The following is a 23,600-nucleotide window of genomic DNA, read 5'->3' on the forward strand; positions in this document are numbered from 1 at the left end:
AGAGATCTTAATTTAGGACCAGGAAACCTGGGTTCAAATCCCACCTTATTCCTTGTATGATCCTTTGAAAGCCACTTAGCCCCTTTGTGTCCCAGTTTCTTCCTCTGTAAACTGGGTTCTTGCATTCTGTACCTTACGTGGTTGTTGAGAGGAAAATGCTCTATAACCCTTGAGCTTTGCTGTCATTTTGCACTATTACCTCTGTGGGTTAGTCCCCTCTATTTCCTCCTCTGTGTTCAGTCAATGAGGGAGTTGAACTGGTTAAGGTCTCTTGCAGCTTTAAACCTCCTGATCCTATGTCTGAACATTGCCACCAGCAGGATTTTCAGAATGAATACAAACTCTCCTAACAGGATGAATAAGAAAGTCAGCGTACCTGAACACAAGCACCAAATAAAATGTTCTGATCAGGATTATTAGTAAGATTTCCTTTAATACATCCATAATTGATGTCTATGAGGAGTGAATGTGTGCATGTATGTGTATGTGTGTGTGTTTGTATATGTATCTGTGTAAGGAGGTAGCTGTGTTTCTGAGTATGAAAACCTCAGTGAAAGGGGAAGGTCATATGTTTATAGGAAATTTTGCCTGAATTCAAAATGATATTGACTGTTGGCTGCCAAAACAACACAACTTCCATTAATGTCATCCTCACAAGCTTCACTTCAGTATGGATGTGACTGAGGCTCAGTGTAGACAATGCAATTAGATCGAAAGTTCTGGCAAGTCTTATCAAGCTAGAAAGGGCTTGAATGATAATAATTAAGGATGAAGTGCTTTAAGGCTTATTAATATTAATAGCTAGCATTTAAACAGTGTCTTAAGGTTTGCAAAGCACTAGTCATGTATTTGATCTTCACAAAAGTCCTGTAAGGGTGCTGTTATCCCTATTTTTGCAGAACTGAAGCAGGGAAGTTAAGTGACTTACCTAGGGTTGCAGAGCAATATAAGTGATGTGTTTGATTTCACATCTTCCTGATTCCAAGTCTAGCTGCTCTATTTATCTGCTGAACCCCTTTCCTGCATAGTTTTAGTTATAGAGAACTCTCCCTAAAGATGCTGTGAGATTGGGAATACATGTATTATATACCAATTTCATTTGTTGTTGTTGTTCAGTCATGTCCAACACTTTGTGACTCCATTTGGGGTTTTCTTGGCAAAGATACTGGAGTGGTTTGCCATTTCTTTCTCCATCTCATTTTACAGATGAGTAAACTGAGGCAAACAAGGTTAAATAACTTTCCCAGGGTCACAAAACTAGTAAGTATCTGAGGCCAGATTTGAACTCAGGAAAATCAGTCTTCCTGACTACAGACCTGGCACTCAATCTACTTCACCACCTAGCTGTCTCATGCCCGTTTTATATATGAACATAAAAGAGGTTTTGGAGAGCAGATATAACTTGTCCCTGGATACCCAGTAAAGATTAAAAATAGATTTGAACTTTCTTTTGCATTTGAATTTTTTCCTACTCTAATGCACTACTTCTGGAATAAAGGGGAAGTTGGAACAAAGTAAGTGTTCCCTCTTTCTCTACTGAGTTTTTTAATCTAAGATGACTGATCTATTGATTGATGTGCTCCTTTGGTTGTTAGTGCTCTCTTCCCTTGCCTATTTTTGCATTTACTTATCTGTGCATCTTTTGTACTGTTCCCCTCCTGCCCCTCCAGTAGAAGATAGAGAAAGTTTTAGTTTTTGTATCTTCTTGCCTTCAACACAGTAAATGCTTACTAAATTCCTGTTGAAAGGATTGAATGAATAAATGTGCTGAAGGAGCTGACATTCAGAAGATTGATATAAATTATTTCTTACTCCATTCCAGAGATGATAAGACTGACAGAGGAATCTACTCTAAGATGGATTGATCTTATAAGTTAGGGTCTAAGAGTAAATTTTTTAAAAGTACCAATTAGCATCTCTATAACTTTGGTGAAACTATCTCCTCCTCCCTTTTTCTTGACGCTATCCATTCTGGTGTGGGCTATATTTATAAAATAACAGAGCTGGAAGGGATCATGGACCAGAACAGAGGAAGCAATATATTAGAACTAGAAAGGACCTAAGACCATAGATAGTAGACTCTTACCCCATATCAAAGAAAACAGGATTTCAAGCTGTAAGCAACCATATGGGTCACAAAGGGAGAAGGAGACATAGATTCAAAGCTGGAAGAGAAATTAGAGGCAATCTGGTCCAACCCCCTCATTTTGCAGATGTGCAAACTGAAGCCCCGAGAGGGGAAGTGAATTGCCCAAATTCATACAAGAAGTAAATGGCAAAGCCAAGATTTGAATTCAGGTCCTTTCACTCCAAATCCAACATCCTTCTCATTCTTTATGACTTGAAACAATTCAGGATTACAAACCACTTAAAAATGGTTCATCTATGCTAAACAGAAATAATGGTAAAGATGATCCAAAATAACATAGAAAATCAATAATGATTTAGAATTTGCTTCACGATATGCTTCTATTCTTACTGTGATAATAAGGCATTTGATGCTTCAGGATGGTATTCTCAGAGCTTCGAACCATATGCAGGTATACCTTGCTTTGCGTCACTTACTATAAAGTGCTCATCATAGATATTTAATGCACAATGGGAGTTTGTTGTTTGAAGGAATTCTGTAATGGATCTGTTTGTAAGAAAAAAACAACAACTAATTTATTTGCTTAATAAATCCAGCTTTTCATATGCTGGCTTTAGTCAGAGGGAAATGCAAAAAAGAAGCCAGTCTGCAAAACTTTAACTTGGAAGAACTTAGGGTAACTTCCCAACTTCCCCATTTCATTCCCCTGCTGACTTCTCCCAGTTGGGAACTGATACTATCAGCCATGCATAGTTAGGAGCAAGCTCCTAATTCAGGCTATCTTTGACCTGCATTTTAGTTTGCCTTAAACCTTCTCTAAATGAGGGCGGCAAGGACATTGATGTTTAAAACATTTTTCAGGTTGACTGTTCTAGGTGAGAATTAGAAGGCTGAAGATTTTTAAAATTGCTGTAAATAGTCAATGTGACCATACTTCCTTGTGTGTTTTTTGTAAGCCCGTCTCTGGGATTAGGAAGTGACTGGAGGGTCTGAGGAAGTGACTGGAGTGATGTGAGGGTTTGCTTAGGGATTCATCTCTTCTCCCTCCTTCCTACCTGGGAATGGGTCTTTACCACAAAAGAAATCCTGAGTTTTGATAGGCCAGATTTGACCTTGTCTTGCTGGGTTCCAGGCTTCTACCCTCACTTCCGGTATATCTGTTTTCAGCCATGCCACTAGTCTGAATAATTCTCCTCTCCTTCTTCCCCTCTCCCTCAGTTTTCAAATGACCTTTTATGGATTATATGCCTCCATGAGAAAGTGAGCTTCTTGAGAGCAGAGATTGCCTTGCTAGTTTGTGCAGTTATCCCTTTCCTCCCTCAGGGGTTAGGGGCATGGTGTCCCTGTGATCTGGAAAATTTATGTAAAATTTTTTTGATCCTTCCTTCATACCAGAGAGGAAGTTTGAATTATTATAGTATTAAAAGATTAAATATGTTGATATTATACAGTGCTATACATAATATTTTATGCATCTCTGAGTTTCCAACCTTTTTTTATGTCATCTGCTGGCCTTTGCATATTGTCTGTGGCTTCTGCAAAACTCCCCCAAATTCCCATTCTTACTCTTACTCTGACCTTTGATATATAGAAACCATGATGGGGAAAGTCACAATGATGAAAGGATAACTATTTTTATCCTCCGTACTAAGCACCATGCCTGGCACATAATAAATACTTAATAAATACTCTATCTATCTATCTATCTATCTATCTATCTATCTATCTATCTATCTATCTATCTATCATTCTATCTATTATTCTATCTATCTATCATTCTATCTAACTATCATTCTATCTAGCTATCATTCTATCTATCATCTATCTATCTATCTATCTATCTATCTATCCATCTATCCATCTATCCATCCATCCTCTCTTCCCTAGCAAGTTTGTGTATTCATCTTTCGTTTTCAAAGAAGACCATGACATCAGAGAAATGATGACATGACTTGTTCTTGACTTGATTTTGAGTGGAGGAGGGCTGTGCAAGGTCAAGAGCCTCACTTGTCAAAATATCTGGGAAAAGAAGTTCGCAGAATGTCTTGATACACTCATCATGGACCACTAAGCATGTTCATACACAAATTAGATCTGGAGTTTGGGGGCATCCAAGAGAATTATTTTTATAAATGATCTCTATCATATGTTAATTTTTACAATCTTTTCTCTTTCAGTCATTTTTTTAAAAATGAGGAATATTTGTGGTTGGGGAAAGAACTGCAACTTGATAAATGTGAAATATGTAAGACACATTAAAGAACATTATAATACCACTTTCTACAGATAGGTGATACTTGACTGAATTTTGGAGACCTGAGTCTTGTCAAATCTTACCAAACCAACGAAAGAATTGAATTGTATTGAATTTCTCCAGTCGAAGGTCAGACTTTACGTACAGCTTACTGATACTTTGATCTTAGCAAATAGGTTTCCATTGATGATCTCACCTGTTTTCTAAATTTCCTTATTTCTATCAATGGTCCTCACATTCTTCTAGTTACCCAAGATCAGGACCTCAAAATCTTTCTCTCCCCCTCATCCTCCCTCATCCTATGTGTCCAGTTGAGTCTTTCTCAATATCTCCGGCATCCCTCCCTTCTCTTTAATCCCATAGCTTTGTTCAGGTCCTGAGAACTTCTCTCCTATCCTATTGCAATAGCCGTATCAATGGCCTCCCTGACTCCAGTCTCTCTATTCTTTTTAATTTATCCTCTATACAGCTTCAAAAGTAATATTCTTCAAGTAATCTGACTATGATACTTTTCTGCTTAATAAATTCTAGTTGCTCCTTATCACCTTAAAGGTCAAATACAGTAGGGATTCTTATCTTGTGAATTTGTTTTTTAAAAAATTAGTAGCTTTCATTCAATATAATTGGTTTATTTCGCAATTGTGTACATTTTGTTTTATGCATTCCAAGACATCAGAAAGGGTCCATGACACATATACATTTAAACTCTTGAAATACAAACTTCTCTGTTTAGCATTTAAAACCCTTCACAACTTGGCTCCAGGAAGTCTTTCCAGGATTATTATATGTTGCTCCCCTTCCTACTCTATGTAGTTCAGCTACACTGTGTTCCACCACACCTACACAGCATAGTTCATCATATACAACATCCCATCTCTTTACCTTTGTGCAGGTTGTGTTCCATGTCTGGAAATTTACTCCCTTCTCACTTCTGCCCCTTAGAATCTTTAGCTTTTTTCAGAGCTAAGTTTAAGTACCATGTCCTATGTGAAGCCTTTTCTAATTCCCTTGGTTATTAGTGGGGAGATCTCTTGAATTGCCTTGTGGCTCCGTAAATAGAGCACAAGGCCTGGAATCAGGAAAACCTGAGTTCAGATCTGGCCTCAGACACTAGTGCGTGACCTTGAGCAACTTACTTGACTTCTGTTTACCTCACTGTCCTCATGTGCAAAATGAGGCTAAAAATAGCATCTACTTTGCAGGGCTGTTGTGAGGACCAAACGAAATAAGAATTTTAAAGCATAGGATGTTTGTCTGGCAACAGGAAAAGCTATATAAATGTTAACTATTATATATAATATATACAGAGTGCTGAACATATTGTATATTATGTTACATATATTGCATATATGTGGTATATATTTTATCTCCCCCATATGGTCCTCGAGGGTAGAAATTGTTTTATTTTTTGACTTTGTATCTCCAGTGCCCAACATGGCCCAGTGCATATAGTAAGTAATTAGTAAACGTTCATGAACTGAGTGATTGATTGGTTCATCTGGTTGTGATTTGGTCTTCTGTCCAGGCTAGGCTGAGAAATGACTTTTGAGCGATTGGTGGAATCAGACTGATGACACTGTTGTGTAGATCAGATGAAAAGGGATGTTGCAGATAATGGATACTTTTGGGAGGAAGAAATCATCCCTTCAAGACAATCTGGGACCATCTCTTCTATGGTTTTTTTGAAGTGCTAATTCATATAGCCACAAGATGTCGCTGTTGTTCCTCAATAATAAAATGAATGCTCTTCCTACATTATTGCTTGGAAGGGATTGTAATCCAAATTCTTAACTTTACAGAGATGGAAACTGAGTCCCAGAGAGAGGATCAAGATTATATAGATAGTAAGGAAGAGAACTGATTTTTAATCTTGTGCATGTTCCTGTAAACCTCATGGCTTATTAAAAAAAAGCTTAGCTAAGGTCCCTTCCAGCGGTTACCCCAAGATTCTGTCCTTATTCACAGTGATCCACAGTGATCTGTCTCTCTGTCAGTCTCTCTCTTCTTCCTTCTTCCTCCCTCCCATTCTCCCTTCCTTTTTGTCTCTTCCTTCCCTCCCTTCCTCTCCTTCTCCCCCACTTTCTCTTACTCTTTGCTGTCTCTGTCTATGTCCTTCTCTGTCTTTGTCTCTTTCAATATCCCCAGTGGCACTTATGGACAGTACTTTTTTCATTCTTTTCCCATTGCTTTTTGTTCTTATTTACTGTAAAAATAACTCGATCGTATACTTCTAGTTAGGTCCCCAAAATGACATCTGTAATGAAACTGGCAGAAAAAGGGTCTAGGGTACGTGATCTCTAGCTCTTACCTTGCTGTTTTTTTTCAAAGGTAAGTCATCTTAATCTCTCTGGTCTCAGTTTGCTCATCTGTGAAAGGAAGAGATTGAACTACATGTGGACTGAAAGTGACTTTAGCAATCATTTAATCAACTCCCCTTATTTTGCAATTGAGGAAACTAGACTAGTATGAGAATAAGATTTCCCTCAGGGTCAGGTAGAGCAGGTGATATGTTCTCTAAGTTCTCCTCCTGTTTCAACATTCTTTGATTCTGTCTGTGGTTTATTCTTAATGCTCATTACCGTTCAATTACATGAGAAGTGCTATTATTTGTCCTTCCTTTTTGAAGAGGGCCAATGACATCACAGGGTTATATCTTGACTTGTGTGTGTGAATTGAATTTAAGTGAGGCAGAGTTACACAAAGTCATCAGCTCCATTCTCTCCTCCAGAATCATCAAAGTCCAGTGGCAAGACAAAAGTAAAGACAATTGGCAGTGGCCTAGGATGCAGTGGATAACCCTGGCATCTTTGAAGTTTGACCAAGTTTTATGCATTCCACCTTCAGCCACCTTCGTGACTTCTGGAACAAATTGTTCTCATCCACCCATTTAGTTGGAGGAAGTCTTCACAAGGTTGGGGTAGACAACCCACTAACTCACTGAAGGGTTTGAGATCTGGTGGTTACCCTCAACCTGGTTTAGTCCATCTGATGAGATGGAGCCACAGGGAAGAGCTGAGTAACTGGTAGACATTAAAGCTGGATGAACAGCTCTGAAAAAGGTTTGACCAGCCCTCACATCAGAAGTGCTACTTATCCTGAACACCCCAGTGATGAGAAATGTGTAATCAATGACAAGAAAATATTCAAACCTCCATTCTAATTTGTATGTGATGACTAGTTTATGTTCTTTATAAGTCAGTTGGTCAAAAGGCATTTATTGAACACAGTAGAAATAGTTTGAATAACTAACATGACTCTCCTTTTCTTGATTTTACTTAAAAATTACTAAAGAGTCATTGTAGTATAATAGGTAGAGTTCTGAGATTGGAGTCAAATAGATCTGATTTCAGATCTCACCTTTGACTCTAGCTGTGTCACTCTGGGCAAATTATTTAACCTCTCTGGGCCTTAGGCAGCCTGCTCTACTGGCTACTCCCTTGGAGCATTTGGAAATTTAACAATGGGTTGGCTCCCAGGGACAATGGGAATACAACTTCTCAGCAAAGAACTTGACAAACGAGACCAAACAAAACTGGGATGGTTAGTCTGGAAGAGACCATTTGTTGGGGGACAAGTGTGATACAGAGAAAGAAATACATTGTCTTCAAATATTTCATATGGAAATGTTGGAACTGGGTTTTCTTCTGACTCCCAAGTCTGACACTGTTTCCATTGCATCACAAGAGGCAGTGTGGCACAGGATAAAGTCAGCCTTGAGGCCAGGAAGATTTGGGTTCCAATCCTGCATCAGACACAAATTAACTGCATGACCCTTGCAAGTCACTCAGAGCTTTAAGCAATTCTCTGAGATTGAAAGTTTCGGAGAAAAAGTACATACCTGAATTAGTAGAGGGAGTTTCCTTTATAGGAGTTCCTTATGTCAATAGTACTGCAAGTACTCTTGCTCTCTTTGTCTACAAAGGGCCGAACTAGGAACAATGAGAGGAAGTTACATGGTAGTAGACTTTAATTTTAATATGAAGAAAACACTTCCCAAAATTAAAGCCTCCTCAAAATTGATGTTATCTGAAGAACGTGTGTTTCCCATCATTGGAAGCCTTCAAGTGAAAGTTGGATGATTCCCTATAGGTGTTACAAGGAAATTCCTTAATGAACATAGGTTCCATTAGGTGATCTCTACAACTCCTTTCAGCAATTAGATTTTCTGATATTATGTTTTACTATTAGCTAAACGTAAGCTGGCTTTCTCATCATGAGCTTGCCCCAATTCTCTGAGGAACAGAGAAATCTCAAGGAAGAGATTTCTATCTTTACTCTGCCAGATATTTCTGGTGCTCTGGTAGGGTGAATGTAGAAACCTTTGTGCAATGACATGGAGGCAGAGATGTAGTATTGTGTATGAGGAATCTATTAGACCAGTTGAAGTGGAACACAGAGTGTGTAAAAGAGAGTAATATGAAATGACTGGAAAAAAATAAGACTGAAAAATAGACAGGAGCCAGACTGGGGAAAGCTTTTGGTGTCAAGTTGGTATTGTCATCTTTGATCTTAGATGTGTGAAGGGAATTATGATTTTCAAATGAATCGATATCATATTTGTAATTTATATGCTAATAATTCAGATTTCTCAAGGATAGCCTCTTCTAGCTTGTGAGTTAGAATTAACAATACTGCTTGAAATGATCAATCAAACCTTTGACAACGTTCCTACAACCGTTGCATTTTTGGGCCAGTGTATCTTAAGTGAATGAATCAAAGATTGTAGAACCTGTTTCCATCACAGAGCTCTGGTCCTATGACCCACCAAATAAGGCCCCCCAAAGATTTGAGCAATATCGCTCCCACAGGACTCCAGAATTGTTGTATTGTCTTCCACTTGTGGGTTTGTCATGGGAAACCACTCTGGTCTTGGGAAACAATTGTTTGTAATCCACTTTACCCCCTCCCTTCCCATTATGATTTATGCCTATTATCCACTATATTATATATATATAGTCCCAGTTCCAAATCCTACAGTATACTAGTATTATGTATATAATTCAACTTCAGCAAAATGGAATTCTGATCAGGAGAATTCCTGATTTGTGAACCTGTTCCTCAAAATGAAACTAATTAATTATAAACAACTGATTACTGGAACTTTGTCTCTGACTTGCTGTTTTGTCATTCGTAAGTTAGAGACTGGCTCAGTCAAGTCCTGTTGACGGATACAATAGGGGGCACTGAGGACTTTTGAGTAGGGATGGGGGGAACATATGTGACATGGATAGATTAATGCTTTAGAAAAATCAATTTGTTAGCCGTGTGGATAATAGATTAAAAAGGGAAGACACTGTAGGCAGAAAGCCCAATTAGGAAACTATTGCAATAGTTCACATGGGAGGTCATGAAGACCTCAAACAGCTTGATTGAGAGGGGATAAAGGAGACAGATGAGAGAAAATATGTTGTAGCAGGATTTTGAAAAAAATAAATTTTTTTATTGAACAAAAATTGATCTTCTTTTCCTCTTCCACTCTTCCCACTGGAGGGGCATTGGGGTGGGAAGTGGTGGGGAAGAAAAACCAAATCTTTGTAACAAATATGCATGACCAAGCAAAACAAATTTCTACATTGGCCATATGTACATAAATATATGTGATGTCTCATCTGCACCCTGAGACTAGCACTCTTTGGTCAGGAGATGAGTAGTATGCTTCTTTTTGGTCCTTCTGGAATCACGGTTGGTCATTGTGTTGATTAGAGTTCCTATGTCTTTCAAAGTTGTTTCAATCAGTGAGGGTTAAGCTTAGAAGGCAGGGTGGTATGATGGAATGAATCAATAAAGCATTTATTAAGCACTTACTCTGTGCAAAGCATGGTAGTAATTGCTGAGACTATAAATAGAAAAGTAAGACAGTCTCTGCTCTCAAGAAGCTCATACCCTAGTGATGGAGATGTCATATATGGAAGATGGTCCTTAGGGTACAGCAGTAAAACAGATGGTCATATCTCTTCTTCAATATTATTTTCACCGATAAAATGATGTGTTTCTAAACCACTTACCAGTGGTAAGATCTTTGGTGGCAAGAACTTTCTTTTCTAGGTATCTGATAACTGCGAATGTAGCACCTACAGGAGCAGTAGCCAGGCTCCGTCTTTATTCCCAGGAGGATGGCAGAGGATACTGGGCTGGAAGCACTGCTATCTCCAAGACTCTTGGGCTCAGTATCTTGGAATGTATCTATCACGATCTGAGGGGATGTATTGATTATGCACTTTTGCTTATTGTTAATATAATTTTGCTTCTTAATGAGAAGATCTTCCTCACCCATGGGCCGGCTCATTAAGGGGAGTTTAATTAGGGAATATTTGTAGGAAGCCCATACCTTTTGTTAATTTTCTAAGGAGGCACTGGTTCTCAAGGGTTGTGATGCTCTCTGGCTCTGAAAAATGTATAAGTACTGTGAGGTGAAGTTTTACTTTGGGGCTTATTGATTGGAAGTGTTTTGTTTGGCCAGAGGAGACTCTGGGTAGCAGCTATGGAGTTCCCCCCACCTTTGAAAACCCAGATGTTGGTGCTTGTCTTTTTGGTAACTATGTTTGTATGGTCAGGCAGTTATCTGTCTGTTGACCTGTGATGTATGTATTGCTTACATTAGGCATCTTGAAGCACTGTCTGTTGATTTGTATTTCTCTGTATTTTCTCTGAAGTTCAGGGTGCTGACTTTTCTCCCTGAACTAAATGAATGATATATATGCTTGATTAAAGTGATTGTTAACTCCTCAAAAGTTGCCTTTCCTTTTAGAAAAGCAGATCAAAGAACCTATGATAGCAGGCCCTCTTATGTATGTTGGGGTGCTTGCTTTTTACAGGGGAAAGAAAACTGAACCTGGAGTCATAGGACCCAAATTCAAAACTTAGTTTTATCACTTACCAGCTACTTACTGGGACAGCTAGGTGGTGCAATGGATACAGTGCCAGGCCTTAAGTCAGGAAGACATATCTTCATGAGTTCAAATCTGGCCTTAGTTTCCTCATCTGTAAAATGAGAGAGTTGAACCAAGTGACATCTAAGTTCCCTTTCAGTTCTAGAGCCATGAAGTTGATGAGACCTCTGGTTATCTCCTCATAATGTGAGCTATACAAATATGGAATGGGCCACTTTCAAGAGGTAATGGGCCAGATTCCTAGAGATCTTTAAGCTGGAAAGGAAGGGAGAGGATCACTTTTCAGGTATGGTGATTTATATGTATTATCAACTCTATAATAATCATATAGTCTCTTGCAGGGTATGGAATTGAATCCATTGAATGCAATCAGGTATGGATTGAACTAGATTGGTAGTGTCAAACTCAAATAGAAATAGTGACCACTGAACTGTATATAAGGATACCTGTTGTAGGCACATTAACATTACCCATGTTCCATTGTATTTTTAAAATATTTCCCAATTCCATTTTAATCTGATTCCAGCTACACTGGGAGTGTTGTGGCTGCAATGGGGCAATGGGCTATATATTTCATACCTCTGGGCTCGGTAACCTGTGGAGTTCCTTCTAACTCTTGAGATTCTGTCCTCCTGAGATAGCATTATTACTATTTTACAGATGAGAAAATTGAGGCACATAGATGAGGTCCCACATGGGGTAGAGACAGAGCCCAGTTTATCTCCTGACTTACACCCTTCTGCCTTTCTGATTAGGGTATTCAATAGAGAAGGCTGGGTTCCAGTGTATTCTAGGCAATGTACACAAAAATAATATTCCACCTCCTCTTTCCTTTCTCCATGTAACCATCTTTATGCTACAAAGCATTGAATTCCTTTCTTGTTACACACACTTCCTGCAAGGATTAGGCACACCCTGGCTGTCAAAAATGACATAATTAAAGAAAGAAAAGGCCCCTTTTAAAACCTCTATACGCACTCCCCAAGACTTTGCTAGATTGCTTCCAAATGCTTGATTCTCTTGCCCCTGTCCCAAGATCCCTCTTACTAGGAATTTTTCATTCATTCTTTTTGATTTCTTATTTTTTAGGAATCATAGCTTTATAGCTCCTAAGACTTGGGATCATAGAATTATAGATTTAGAGCTGGAAGGAATTTTAAAGGTCATATAAGCCCTTTCCTCATACCATACTCCAGTGGAAGTAACAGGTTTAGGGAATTTAAAATGGCTTGCCTAAAGTCATGTAACTAATAAATGTTTGAGTTGGGATTATAACTCAGGTCTCCAGATTTGCATTTCGGTCCTCTGTTGTGTGTATGACAAAGACCCTGCTCTCAAAGAGCTCATCACTGAGTGATACCAATCCCACTCTTTCTGGCAGGTTCATCCCTGATAAATTCCTAATTTTCTTTATTTTTCTTTTAAAAATTAATACCTTTTCTTTTTATATCACATTCTTTGTTGAATACCTCTCTCCCGTAACCCCTCCTCAGAGAATCTTCCCTTGTAATAAAAGTATGGCAAAACTAACCAACACATTAATTAGGTCTGTCCCTACAGAGAGTAATATTCTTCTAGTTTTTAAAGACCTCCAAGGAAGGTAATTCTATAGGTTCACTTAGGAACTAGCTCTAAACTTAAACAGTTCTCTATGTTATCATGTCTAATCTAGGTCTTTCATGCTTCAGGCAAAGCCCAGTTCTTCTAATTCTCATCTAGGAAGAACTGGAAACCAAGCCTTGAAAAAGAAGTTCTCTGGGTAAACTCTTCACACCCAATAGAATCATGAAATGGTAAAAACTGGAAGGTATACAGAGAAGAAAATACCCTTGTAAGAAGAAGTGCCTCTAAAAAACAAAACATTGATAAATGTTCAATGTATAAATTAATTTTAAAAATAATATGTAGAAAAGCTGGAGTATCAAGATTCTAGAAAAATATTATCGAGCATGCTAAAGTAAAAAAGGCACTGAGACTTGCACAGTAAAAGTAAATAAAAAGAAGCTGGATTTTTCATTGCTTATAGTTAATACTGAATGTGCAAAATACCCCTGTCACTGAGGATATATGGGTCCAAGACAAGAAGTATGGCCTAATATAGACTGATTAAAGATAATCAATGGAACTCAAGTGACAGAATCTTCCTGGAGAAAAGGCACATAAGTCAAATTATGGTCCTCAAGAGTAAACAACACATTTCCCCAGTAACTGATAATTCATTGTCCAACCGAATGCAATGCAGAAATAAGTAATTTTTAAAAATTATATTTCTTTTTTTAATTGGCAAAAATCAATCTTCTCTTTCCCTTACTCGGAATCAGTTCATATGAGTCTTCCCAGGTTTCTCTGAAACCATCTCATTCATCTTTTTTTAGCACAATATTATTATATTACATTTATATAATATAGTTTCTTTAGCATTCCCTAATTTATAGCTACAGGTACAATTTTTTTTGTATACCCTTAGAATTAGTTTTGCTTAGGATTAGTCCTTCCCTTGATCTACCTTCTTTCTAATATCCCCTTTTCCCTTCTCCTTTTTCCCTGTTAAGAGAGAGATATATATTTTTGCACCAAACTGTTTGTGTAAATGTATCCTACCCTTCTTTTGACCTATTCAGAGGAAAGTGAGGTTCAAATGTCAGCCACTGTCCTCATGCTCTTATTTGTAGAGATATCTACTTACTCATCCTGGTTATGTGAAATACTTTTCCCTAAACTTCTCCCCCCTCCCTAGTATATTCCTCTTCCCCTCTCTTTCCATTCTCATCTTATGTTCATTATAGCACCACAAAAGAATTTCCAGGCCTTCTGTAGATACTGATGATGGTAGGGGTCAGTGAGGACATGTATTATTCTTCATATTAGAGTATCCTTGTTTATCCTTCTCTCATTTGTTCATGTTTACTTTTTTATTTTTGTCTTAACTCCTGTGTTTGAACTTCAAAGTTTCTATATACCTCTGTACTTTTCATCAGGAACACTTAGAAATCTAGTATTTCATTAATACTCCCTCTTTTTTTTTGCCCCCTATAGAACATACTCAGTTTTTCTGATTAAGTTATTCTTAGCTGTAAGCCTATATCTTTTGTCTTCTGGAAAACGATATTCTAACCTCTTCATTCCTTGATAGAGGTAGCTAGTAAAACGTGTGACTGTTGATTGAAGCTCAATGCTTAAATTCTTTCTTTCTAGCTGGTTGTAGTATTTTTCCTTTGATTTGCAAGCTCTGGTTTTTGACTATAATGTTCTTAGAACTTTTCATTTGGGGGCTTCTTTCAGAAGGTGAACCGTAGATTCTTTTTCTTTCTACCTCTGGTTTAAGATTTCTGGGCAGTTTTTTTTAAGATTTCTTGAAATATGTTGTTACCTAGGCTCTTATTTTGGCCATGGTTTTGAGTCTGAGGATTCTTAAAATTTTTCCCCTTTTTACATCTGTTTTACATACAGGTCAGTTATTTTTACTATGAATTATCTTACATTTTCTTCAGTATTTTTGTTTCTTAACTTTAAATATATATATATACTTACATATGACTTATTTATACTTATATATCACATATTTTATATATAATATATAATTTTATATGTATTTTTATATAACATTATATATAATATATATTTATATATACTTTAAATATTTATATATGTATCTATATATGTATATACATATGTATATATATATGTGTGTATACATATGTACTTGAATACATGTATAAATTTTTCTCATGGAGTCATTGATTCCTATTTGGTACATTCCAATTATCTGGGAATCTGTTGTTTTTGAAAGATTTTATACCTCTTACACCAAACTTTTAATTCTATTTCCATTTCTTCCTTTGATAGATATCATTTCTTTTCCACTTTCCCCTCCCATAACTTGCACTGTAATTTCATTAACTGTTGGGGTGTAAGCTTAGTTTTCATGTGAATAGTCTCGGGCAGGTAAAAGTGAGGACTTCTAAACCTCAGAGTTCTCACGAGGCCCCCCAGGGAACAGCTGGGGATTGAGGCGTGAAACGCGAGCTATCTTGTGTCTTTCCACCTCTTCTCAGTGGGAAACTTGCTGGGGAGAGCATCCCACCCTTGAGATTGGTCTATGGTCTGAGCACATCTGTTGTTAATTAGCTAGGGGCTGAGAGCACTCATGGTATTCATGTGCAAACTATGCAGCTAGGAGAGCTTAAGTAGGGACAGAAAAGCCTGAAGGCCCTCTTCTGGCTACGGGGGTCCCCCTCCAGGGGTCCCTCCGCTCTTCTTGCTTCAGGGCCTTTAGAGGGAAGAGGGTCCCTCCCCTCTTCCGCTCCCATCCTCTTGCTGTATGATCCTTGCCCCTTGGGAGGAGGAGGGTTCCTTTCTCCTGGGGAAGAACTTGCCCTGCATATGCATACGTAACTAAGACCCTGAATAAAGCCTAACCCTTGTTTGACTCTGGAAAGTCTTTCTCTGAATACGGTTATCCAGATGGCCACTGAAGACCTGAACGAAAGATAAGAAGACTCCGGTAGCCCATTGGCCTCTAGGCCAAACAATTAACAAAAACTTTTTAAAAATTCTTTTTAAGTCTTCTTTCATCTCTTCCAGGAATTCTAGTTGGATTTGTGCTAATGTTGTGTTTTTCTTTGAGGCTGTACCTGTAGATGTTTTGTAGTCATTCTCTTCTTTTGGGTTTGTGTCTTGAGCATCCCTGCTACCATGATAGTTTTCTTGTGTTGGGATTCTTTTTTTTGCTGGCTCATTCTTCCAGCCTACTTTCTGATTTCAGATTTGATGTTAGGGTTAGGGTTAGGCTCTATGCACTTCTGGAGGGAGGTAAGGTCTGGGCTACTCTGGTTGCTGCTTTCTTGGAATATTAAGTAGTGTGTTATTCCAGGATTTCAAGGACAATTCAGGGTGAGAATCTGTAAGCTTTCAGTGTTCCCAAAGTAGTTTGATCTAGGGCAGAGTTTGCTTGCTGTCCCTCCGATCTAGGGTCTGCAGGTTCCTGATCTGGGTTTGTGTCTGAGCAACAGCAGAGTGCTGCTGGACTCAAGCCCTTCTCAATCTAGGAAGCTCTATTGGTTTTGGACAACGCCAGGCTCTCCCTTTCTCTGGTATTCCTGGTCTGGTTATTTCTCTACAGGCTTAAGATTGGCCTAGGAGTTGAAATAGAGACCTTACTTTGCTCCTGGGATCTGAGCCATACTACTGCTGCTGGCATCTGAACATACTCCTTTCTGAGTACACTGTCCAAGGCCTGAAGTTGCTCTTTGACCTGAACTTCTACTCTTGGGCGCAAGTCCCTTCTTCAGTCTGCTCTAGATCTGTCACCTGGAACTGGATAGTGAATAATAAATCTGCCAGTAGTGCTCTATTATGGGTCTGGGATCTTCTCTTGCCCTCTTGCCTAGCCTCTCCCTGGGCACTGGAGTGCTCTCTGTATGGCTTGCTCCTGGCCAGAGAACATGTGTGATGAAGTAACATGTAGGTCCAGGGAACATACATATCCAGGATAACTTACTTTTCTTGGGTACCATCTTCAGGAAAACACTCTTCTGCTGTTGCTTGCTTTCCTGCAGAGCCACTGATGTAATCTGCTGATCTGATGATATCATCAAGTGGCAGGAAGTTGGTGGCACAGTGGCTAGAGTTCTGGACCTGGAGTTAAGACAATTTGAATTCAAATACACAATACTCACAAGCTGTGTGATCCTGGGCAAATCACTTAACCTCTGTTTTCCTCAGCTTCCTAATTTGTAAAATGTTCCTAATAATAGCATCCTTCTTCAATGGTTGTTGTGGGGAACAGATAATATAATATATGTAAAATATTTCATAAATCTTAGAGTATTATATGAACTATAGTTGTTGTTCATTATCCCTACTACTTCATAATGATTGCTGGGATCCTTTGGGGATCTGTTTTCTCCACTGCACTGCCATATGTTGGAAATACTGCCAAGCCACTTTTTTCCCAGTGTTTTTGCAGTTGTACCATGGTCTTTTCTCTAATGGGGAGGAGTCTTAACTGTTTTAGCTTTTAGACAGGGATCTAAGTCTCAAAGAAGATAATGGATACAGGACTTTTTGCAAACCTTAAAGTGCCATATGTTTTAATTGTTGTCATTCAGTCATTTCAGTCCTTTCTGACTCTTTGTGACCCCATTTGGGGTCACTGGAGTGGTTTGCCATTTCCTTCTCCAGCTCATTTTATAGATGAGGAAACTCAGGCAAAGAGGGTTAAGTGACTTACCCAGGGTCACACAGCTAATATCTGACACCAGATTTGAATTCAAGAAGATGAGTCTTCCTGACTCCAGACACACCACTCTTTCCACTGCACCACCTAGCTGCCCCTAATGTGCCACATAAAGGTCAATTATTAGTCTGTCACTAGGTCTCTGATATGATAATGATTTCTTTCCCTGAGCCTTGTACTTCGTACCTGCTGAGCTCAGGTAATGCTTATAGACTAACACAGGTATCACCCTGTCCCTAATCCCATTGATATGGGATATTCTCCCTATTAGTGGAGATCAATGCTCCACACTTGCATGGGGAGAGGGGTAGAGTTGGTGAGAATGTAGAGAGGAGAGGTTTAGTTTCTGCAGCTCTCTTGAAGTCTCCAGTTTCTTCAAGCTCTTAAATCTCTTCAGGCTCTTTGGGCTGTGTGGCCACTTGGGCACTTCCTGCTTACAATTTAGGGAGAGAAGATGAAAGATTCCAACTCCACTTCAGGATGCTAAAGGAAAAGACTTGGGAAGAAGCTAATATGGGAGGAACTGGCATTCTCCATCATATCTCTATCCCCAGCTTGCTATACTAGAGACTTTGGGTAACTTCCCCTTGGTTGAGATCTAGAAGTCTAGATCTAGATTTTTCAACACCTGTGGTTGAACTGAGTTACCTTGTTCCCAATGGGAGAACTCCTTCACTCTGTAACATCTGGTACCTGCATACTTTCTTTGGTTTCTGTGTTTGTTTTTTTGCTAGATAAATGGGTTTCTTCACTAACTGAAATGTGTATTCGTTGTGGAACTGGTATTTGATAGAGAGGGAATCAAGCCTCTGATAAAAAGCGTGGGTTCCTACTTCTCCCATTCATGAAACAGCAGTCAGAAATTACCTTGAACCTGAAAACCACATCCCCTTGACCAATAATATTTAAGAACACAGATAGATATAATTGGAGTCCTGGTACCCCCTCTCTGAGGAACAGAGCGGGTAAGCTTCTAGCCTCAACCTCCTATTTCCTCTTCTGGTAGGAAATTAAATCTCCCTTGGAGAAAGCTGGGAGGAGAAGCTAAAGATGTCTATTCTGCCTTCCTTGGAGCAACACAAGGACACCCCCATGCTACAGGTCGGGGATAGTCTTTGATAGACTGGTAAATGTTTAATAACTGGGCTCTACAGAATTGTAAGTTAAATATATACTCTTTATACTCCTTAAGTATTGGTAATCAACAAAACAATAAAGCAGAGTCTGATTTGTAAATTGCTGGTATCTGAGGTAAAATTGCTCACAATGAAAATTTAACAGTCGCTACAAGTTACAGCTGACCCCAGCACACTCCAAAGGATATTTAGCCATAATATATATGGATATATACATTCGGATATCCATATATATCCATATATGATGTATATGGTATATAATTATATATTTATATATAAATTATATAAATATAATTTATGGGTACAAATTCTTAAATATAATTTATGGATATAATTTATCCACAATTATAAATATCCCAGTCAGTCACTCAGAGAACAACTGACATTTATGTAGCACTTTGAGGGTTAATGTGGCCTGATAGACAGACGCCAGGCATTGAAGTCAGAAAGACTTAGGTTAAAGCCTGATTGCTGACATACACTAGCTGTATGATCATGGGAAAATTACTTATGTTCTCAGTCAACACGTTGTCGAACTAAGAGAGATTCCACATCTATGATTTCATCAGTATAGAAGCCTCTAAGTTAAAAACTGTATCCAACAATGACCAATATAGATATGTAACTTATGTGGCAGGCAAAAGATGAAATGACTGAGGAAACAAAGGTTCAGTCTTCTGAAGATATTGATTTATCAAGCAATGCATGCCAGCTGCCTAACAAACCTGAACCAGGTACCTTTCTCAGCTTAGGGCTGGACCCTGAATATGAGGAGAGACAGACTTTTATATGTTAAAAACAATTAATCAAATAAGGCCAATTAATTAAAAGGAAACAATGCAACATTAGGTAATCTTATTTCTAATTGGAGGAAAGATTAGGGACTTCCCAAGTTGGGAGGGAGAGAGAGAGAAAACAGGTACAATTCTCTGGATTCAGAAAAAAAGGTCCCACTCCCACCAGTGTGTGAACAATCAAAGGAACATGGAAACAATAACTGATTGATGAACATGGGACCAGTTTTCAGATAAAACATATGGGTTGCTTGAGATGTACAATTGTAAGAAAATTCCTTAAATCAGTCTTTGACTCTGATCAGGTTTCTGGTCAGCATAAACAATGTCCTTGGTTAAGGGTCTCTAAGCAGCAGGTAGGGGCGGTCCAGCTTCTCAGCCTGGCAGGGCTAGGTTCAAACAATGTAATAAGATTTTCTTTAAATTCCCACAATTGAATAAAGTTTTCTCATAGAATAGAAAGAGAACTGAGCTAGTTCCAGAACTGAGCCACAAGATGGAGTCAGTGTGGTTCACTCAATTCCTACACTTAACCATTTGCTGTCCTAATCCCCTCAATTACCTCACATATAGGAGGAAGGGAGGGAGGGATAGAGAGAGAGAAACAGAGAGAGACAGAGAGGGAGAGAGACAAAGAGAGAAAGAGACGGAGAGAGACAAAGAGAAACAGAGAAAAAGAGAGACAGAGACAGAAAGAGACAGAGATACAGAGAAAGGAGAGAATATGCATACAATTACATATGTATATATCCATATAAAATAAAAATAACACTATATATTATTTAATATCATTTATTGTTTTATGTATACTTATGTAATGTTATTATGTAAATGGAAACATGGTATGATGGAAAAGATCACTGGTCAGAGAGAGACTCCAGGTTCAAATTCCATTTGTATAACTTGCAAGTTTTATAATCTTATTTCTGTTAACCTCTTTGGTCTCAGTTTCCATTTCTATAAAATGGGAGAGCTGAACTCGATAGCATTTGAGGTCATTTCAACTCGACATCTATGAAACAAAGGATACACCACATAAAAAGATAGACAAACGTATGCTAATTTGAAAAAGAAAACAATATTGACAACTAGGGAACTTGGTAGAAGATTCCAGGGGAGGTGACTTGAAGCTAAAAGCTTCAAGCTTAAAGGAAGCTAAAGGTTCAAAGAGGCAGAGGTGAGGAAGGATTGCATTTCAGGTATGGGAGCCAGCCTGTGCAAAGGTATGGAGAAAGGAGATGGAATCCCAAGTTTGGGGAACAAAAAGTAGGCCAATGTGGCTAAAAATCAGAGTTTACAGAATGGAGTAATGTGAAATATCTGGTTGTTGGTTGGAAGAACTGAGTAAGATAAATGAGGAAGTACTTTAAAAACTGTAAAGTGTAACGCATTTTGCTTGGTGCTAATGATACAAAGAAAAAAGGAAAAAGTCCCTACTTTTGAGGAACTTATATTTTACACAAGGAAGACTGGCAATGAGTACTTGGAGCAGTGCTGTCAAATTCAGATAGAAATGGAGCCTCTAATCCATACTTAAGTATCTTTACAGGCCATATATTGACAGTTCTAAAATGTATTATCTATTTTTACTGCATTTTTATTTATTTGGTTAAATATTTCCCAATTACATTTTAATCTGGTCCAGAATGTTTGATCCCTCTGCCTTAGAGCTTTCACAAAGTGCTTTGCCTGGTACCAACTCAAATGAAGGCTTAGTGAGTCTGTTTCTGGGCATATATAATGGAGGATCATTTCCCCCACCAATTCAAAGAAATATTCTTTGACTCTTTTTTTCCTCTAGTGATTACATAAGTGATAGTAAATTAAGAATGGTGGTTCAGATAACCTAGATGACAAAATCTACTAAAATCTGTGAGACTTGCTTAAGATACTTCTTTTATGACTCAGAATTGTTCTTGGGCCTCGATGTAACCTGTCCCATTTTATAATCCCAGATTATATAATTTTATATATATTATATTAATATAATTTTATAATCCTATATTATATATAATAGATTAGTATATTTTTATAGTACCAGGTTATATAATTATATATATTATATACAACATATTAATATAATTTTGTAATCCCAGATTATATAATTTTTATATATCATATATGATATGTTAATATAGTTTTATAATCCCAGATTATATAATTATATATAATCGATTAGTGTAATTTTATAGTGCCATATAATTTTTTATATAATATATTAGTATAATTTTATAATCCCACATTATATAATTTTATATATATTATATTAATATAATTTTATAATTCCAGATTATATAATTTTATATACATAATATATTAATATAATTTTATAATCCCAGATTATATAATCTCATATTTGCCCATCTCTAATGAGTTCCATCCTCACTTTTTATTATTCTCTTCCCTACTAAACCCTAATTAGATTCTCCTGGAATGACTGGTGAAGTGTTAATGTCCACCCTTGATTGAGCTACAATATATAATCCCTTATGGGCTATTTCCTTAATGTTGTAAGTGGATCAGTGTAAGACTGTGAGTTGTTTTTAGTTATGTTTCTTGAAACTATATACAAAGCCCCCACTTAGAGTCATCTCCTCAGAGCACTCAGCCCTGAAGTTGTATCTGGCAGCCACCCAGTTGGGGAATTCTCTGATCACGGATGGAATGCTGCGTATTTGCCTGATGCTTCATTGTTTTCTTCCTTTTCGTTCTTTGCCTAAGAACACCTTGATTTGACCTATTAGTCAAGAATATTGGTTTAAGATCAGACACCAGAGGAGACATGGCTAACCTGATAAAGACAGAATTGTGACCAATTTTCTAATTTTCCATATTGATCACATTTGTATTCTTTTGCAAAGATCAACTTTATTCGAGAATTGAAACCAGTCAATCACAGTAAGATGGACTCTAATCTAGAGCTGGCATATAGAGGACCTTTCTCTCTGTTTTTGAGTCCGTCACTGTCGTCATTGGTTCAAAGTGCGTAAAGAGCTTAGTTACTTCTGTATCATAATTTCAAATAGTTTTCCAGAGTAGTGGAACCAAATTATTGCTCCAACAGAGTGTTAGTGTTCCAGTCAGTCTTTCTGCAGCCCATCCATCACTGCCTATATCTGTCTTTTATCCTCTTTATCAATTGATTTGATGTGAGGGGAAACCATAGCATTGTTTTAGTTTGTATTTCTCATATTGTAGATGCATATTTTCTCATATTAGATATGTATATTTCTTTTATGATAAGGGAACTTTTTCAAATAGTTGTTGATCATTTTAATTTCTTCTGGAAATGCTTTGTTCACAGGCCTTGCCCCTTTTTCTATTATGACTGTGTCTTCTTGATTACTGTCATTCAATAAAAATATTACCTGAGGATGCCCCCTGCTAGAATTAGGAGGGTGGGTAGTTTGCATAACTTTGTGAACCATAAGGACCTACTTTTTCTTTCATGCTTTCCCACAGTAATGACTGAATGAATTAAGAAGAACTCCATTTTAAACAGACAGATGGTTCCAGTGCAAGACGGAAGTATAAATACGATCCCAAGTCTGTGATTTAATTAATGACAGTCTATTTCTGGACATCAGTTGAAGTTCTGTTTGTCTCCATTAAATATCAGGCATAATATCAACATGTTCCATGATCTCGGTTTAGATAGCATTATGTATGATTTTTCTCCTTTGCAAAAGAGGTTTCTTTGGAGAATCAGGGGGAAAATTGCAGAGAACTTCAATGAAATGATTTCCCAAAGTTAGGCTATTTTTCAAGTTTTGTTTTATTTTTTGTACCAGATGCCAGACATGAGGGAAGGAAAGCTACCAAAGCCGGGCTAGGGGAGATGATTTCCTACACAACTCTGAATCCAGTTGTACACAATGCCGGACCATCTCCAAACAATAAATTCCACAATGTCAGGACGTGAGACGGATTATCCAGAGCAGAGATTCTTGGCATTTTTTATGTCATGGACCACCTTGGCAGTCTGGTGAAGACTATGGACCCCTTCTCAGAATAATATTTTTAATAGATAGAGTTATAAAAGAAACCAATTTTATCAAAATACAGTTATCAAAATTATGTTTTTTTAAAAACCTAAGTTCACAGACACCAGTTTCAGAGCCCTTGGTTGAGGCAAGAGGTGACTGCTGCTGTTTTCTCATCTGGAAAGAATATGGAGGACACTGACTATCTGAGCAATC

At 37.8% G+C, this 23,600-nt stretch overlaps 1 protein-coding gene across 6 annotated transcripts in view; it reads left to right on the top strand.

The window, feature by feature from the left end:
• The window catches only part of FZD4 (frizzled class receptor 4), a 183,882-nt gene that overhangs the window by 40,202 nt on the left and 120,080 nt on the right, over positions 1-23,600 (top strand). The window contains exon 4 of one of the 6 annotated variants that reach the window (XM_072610614.1): positions 7,072-9,788. The exons of the other annotated variants lie outside the window; for them this stretch is intronic. Within the exon in view, the coding sequence (XP_072466715.1) occupies positions 7,072-7,234 (163 nt within the window). The 3' untranslated portion in view covers positions 7,235-9,788. Of the gene's footprint in view, positions 1-7,071; positions 9,789-23,600 lie in introns of those variants that run through there. 6 annotated transcript variants of the gene reach the window in all.

Source organism: Notamacropus eugenii, chromosome 5 (genome assembly GCF_028372415.1).
Source record: "Notamacropus eugenii isolate mMacEug1 chromosome 5, mMacEug1.pri_v2, whole genome shotgun sequence".
In the NCBI taxonomy this organism is placed as follows: domain Eukaryota; kingdom Metazoa; phylum Chordata; class Mammalia; order Diprotodontia; family Macropodidae; genus Notamacropus; species Notamacropus eugenii.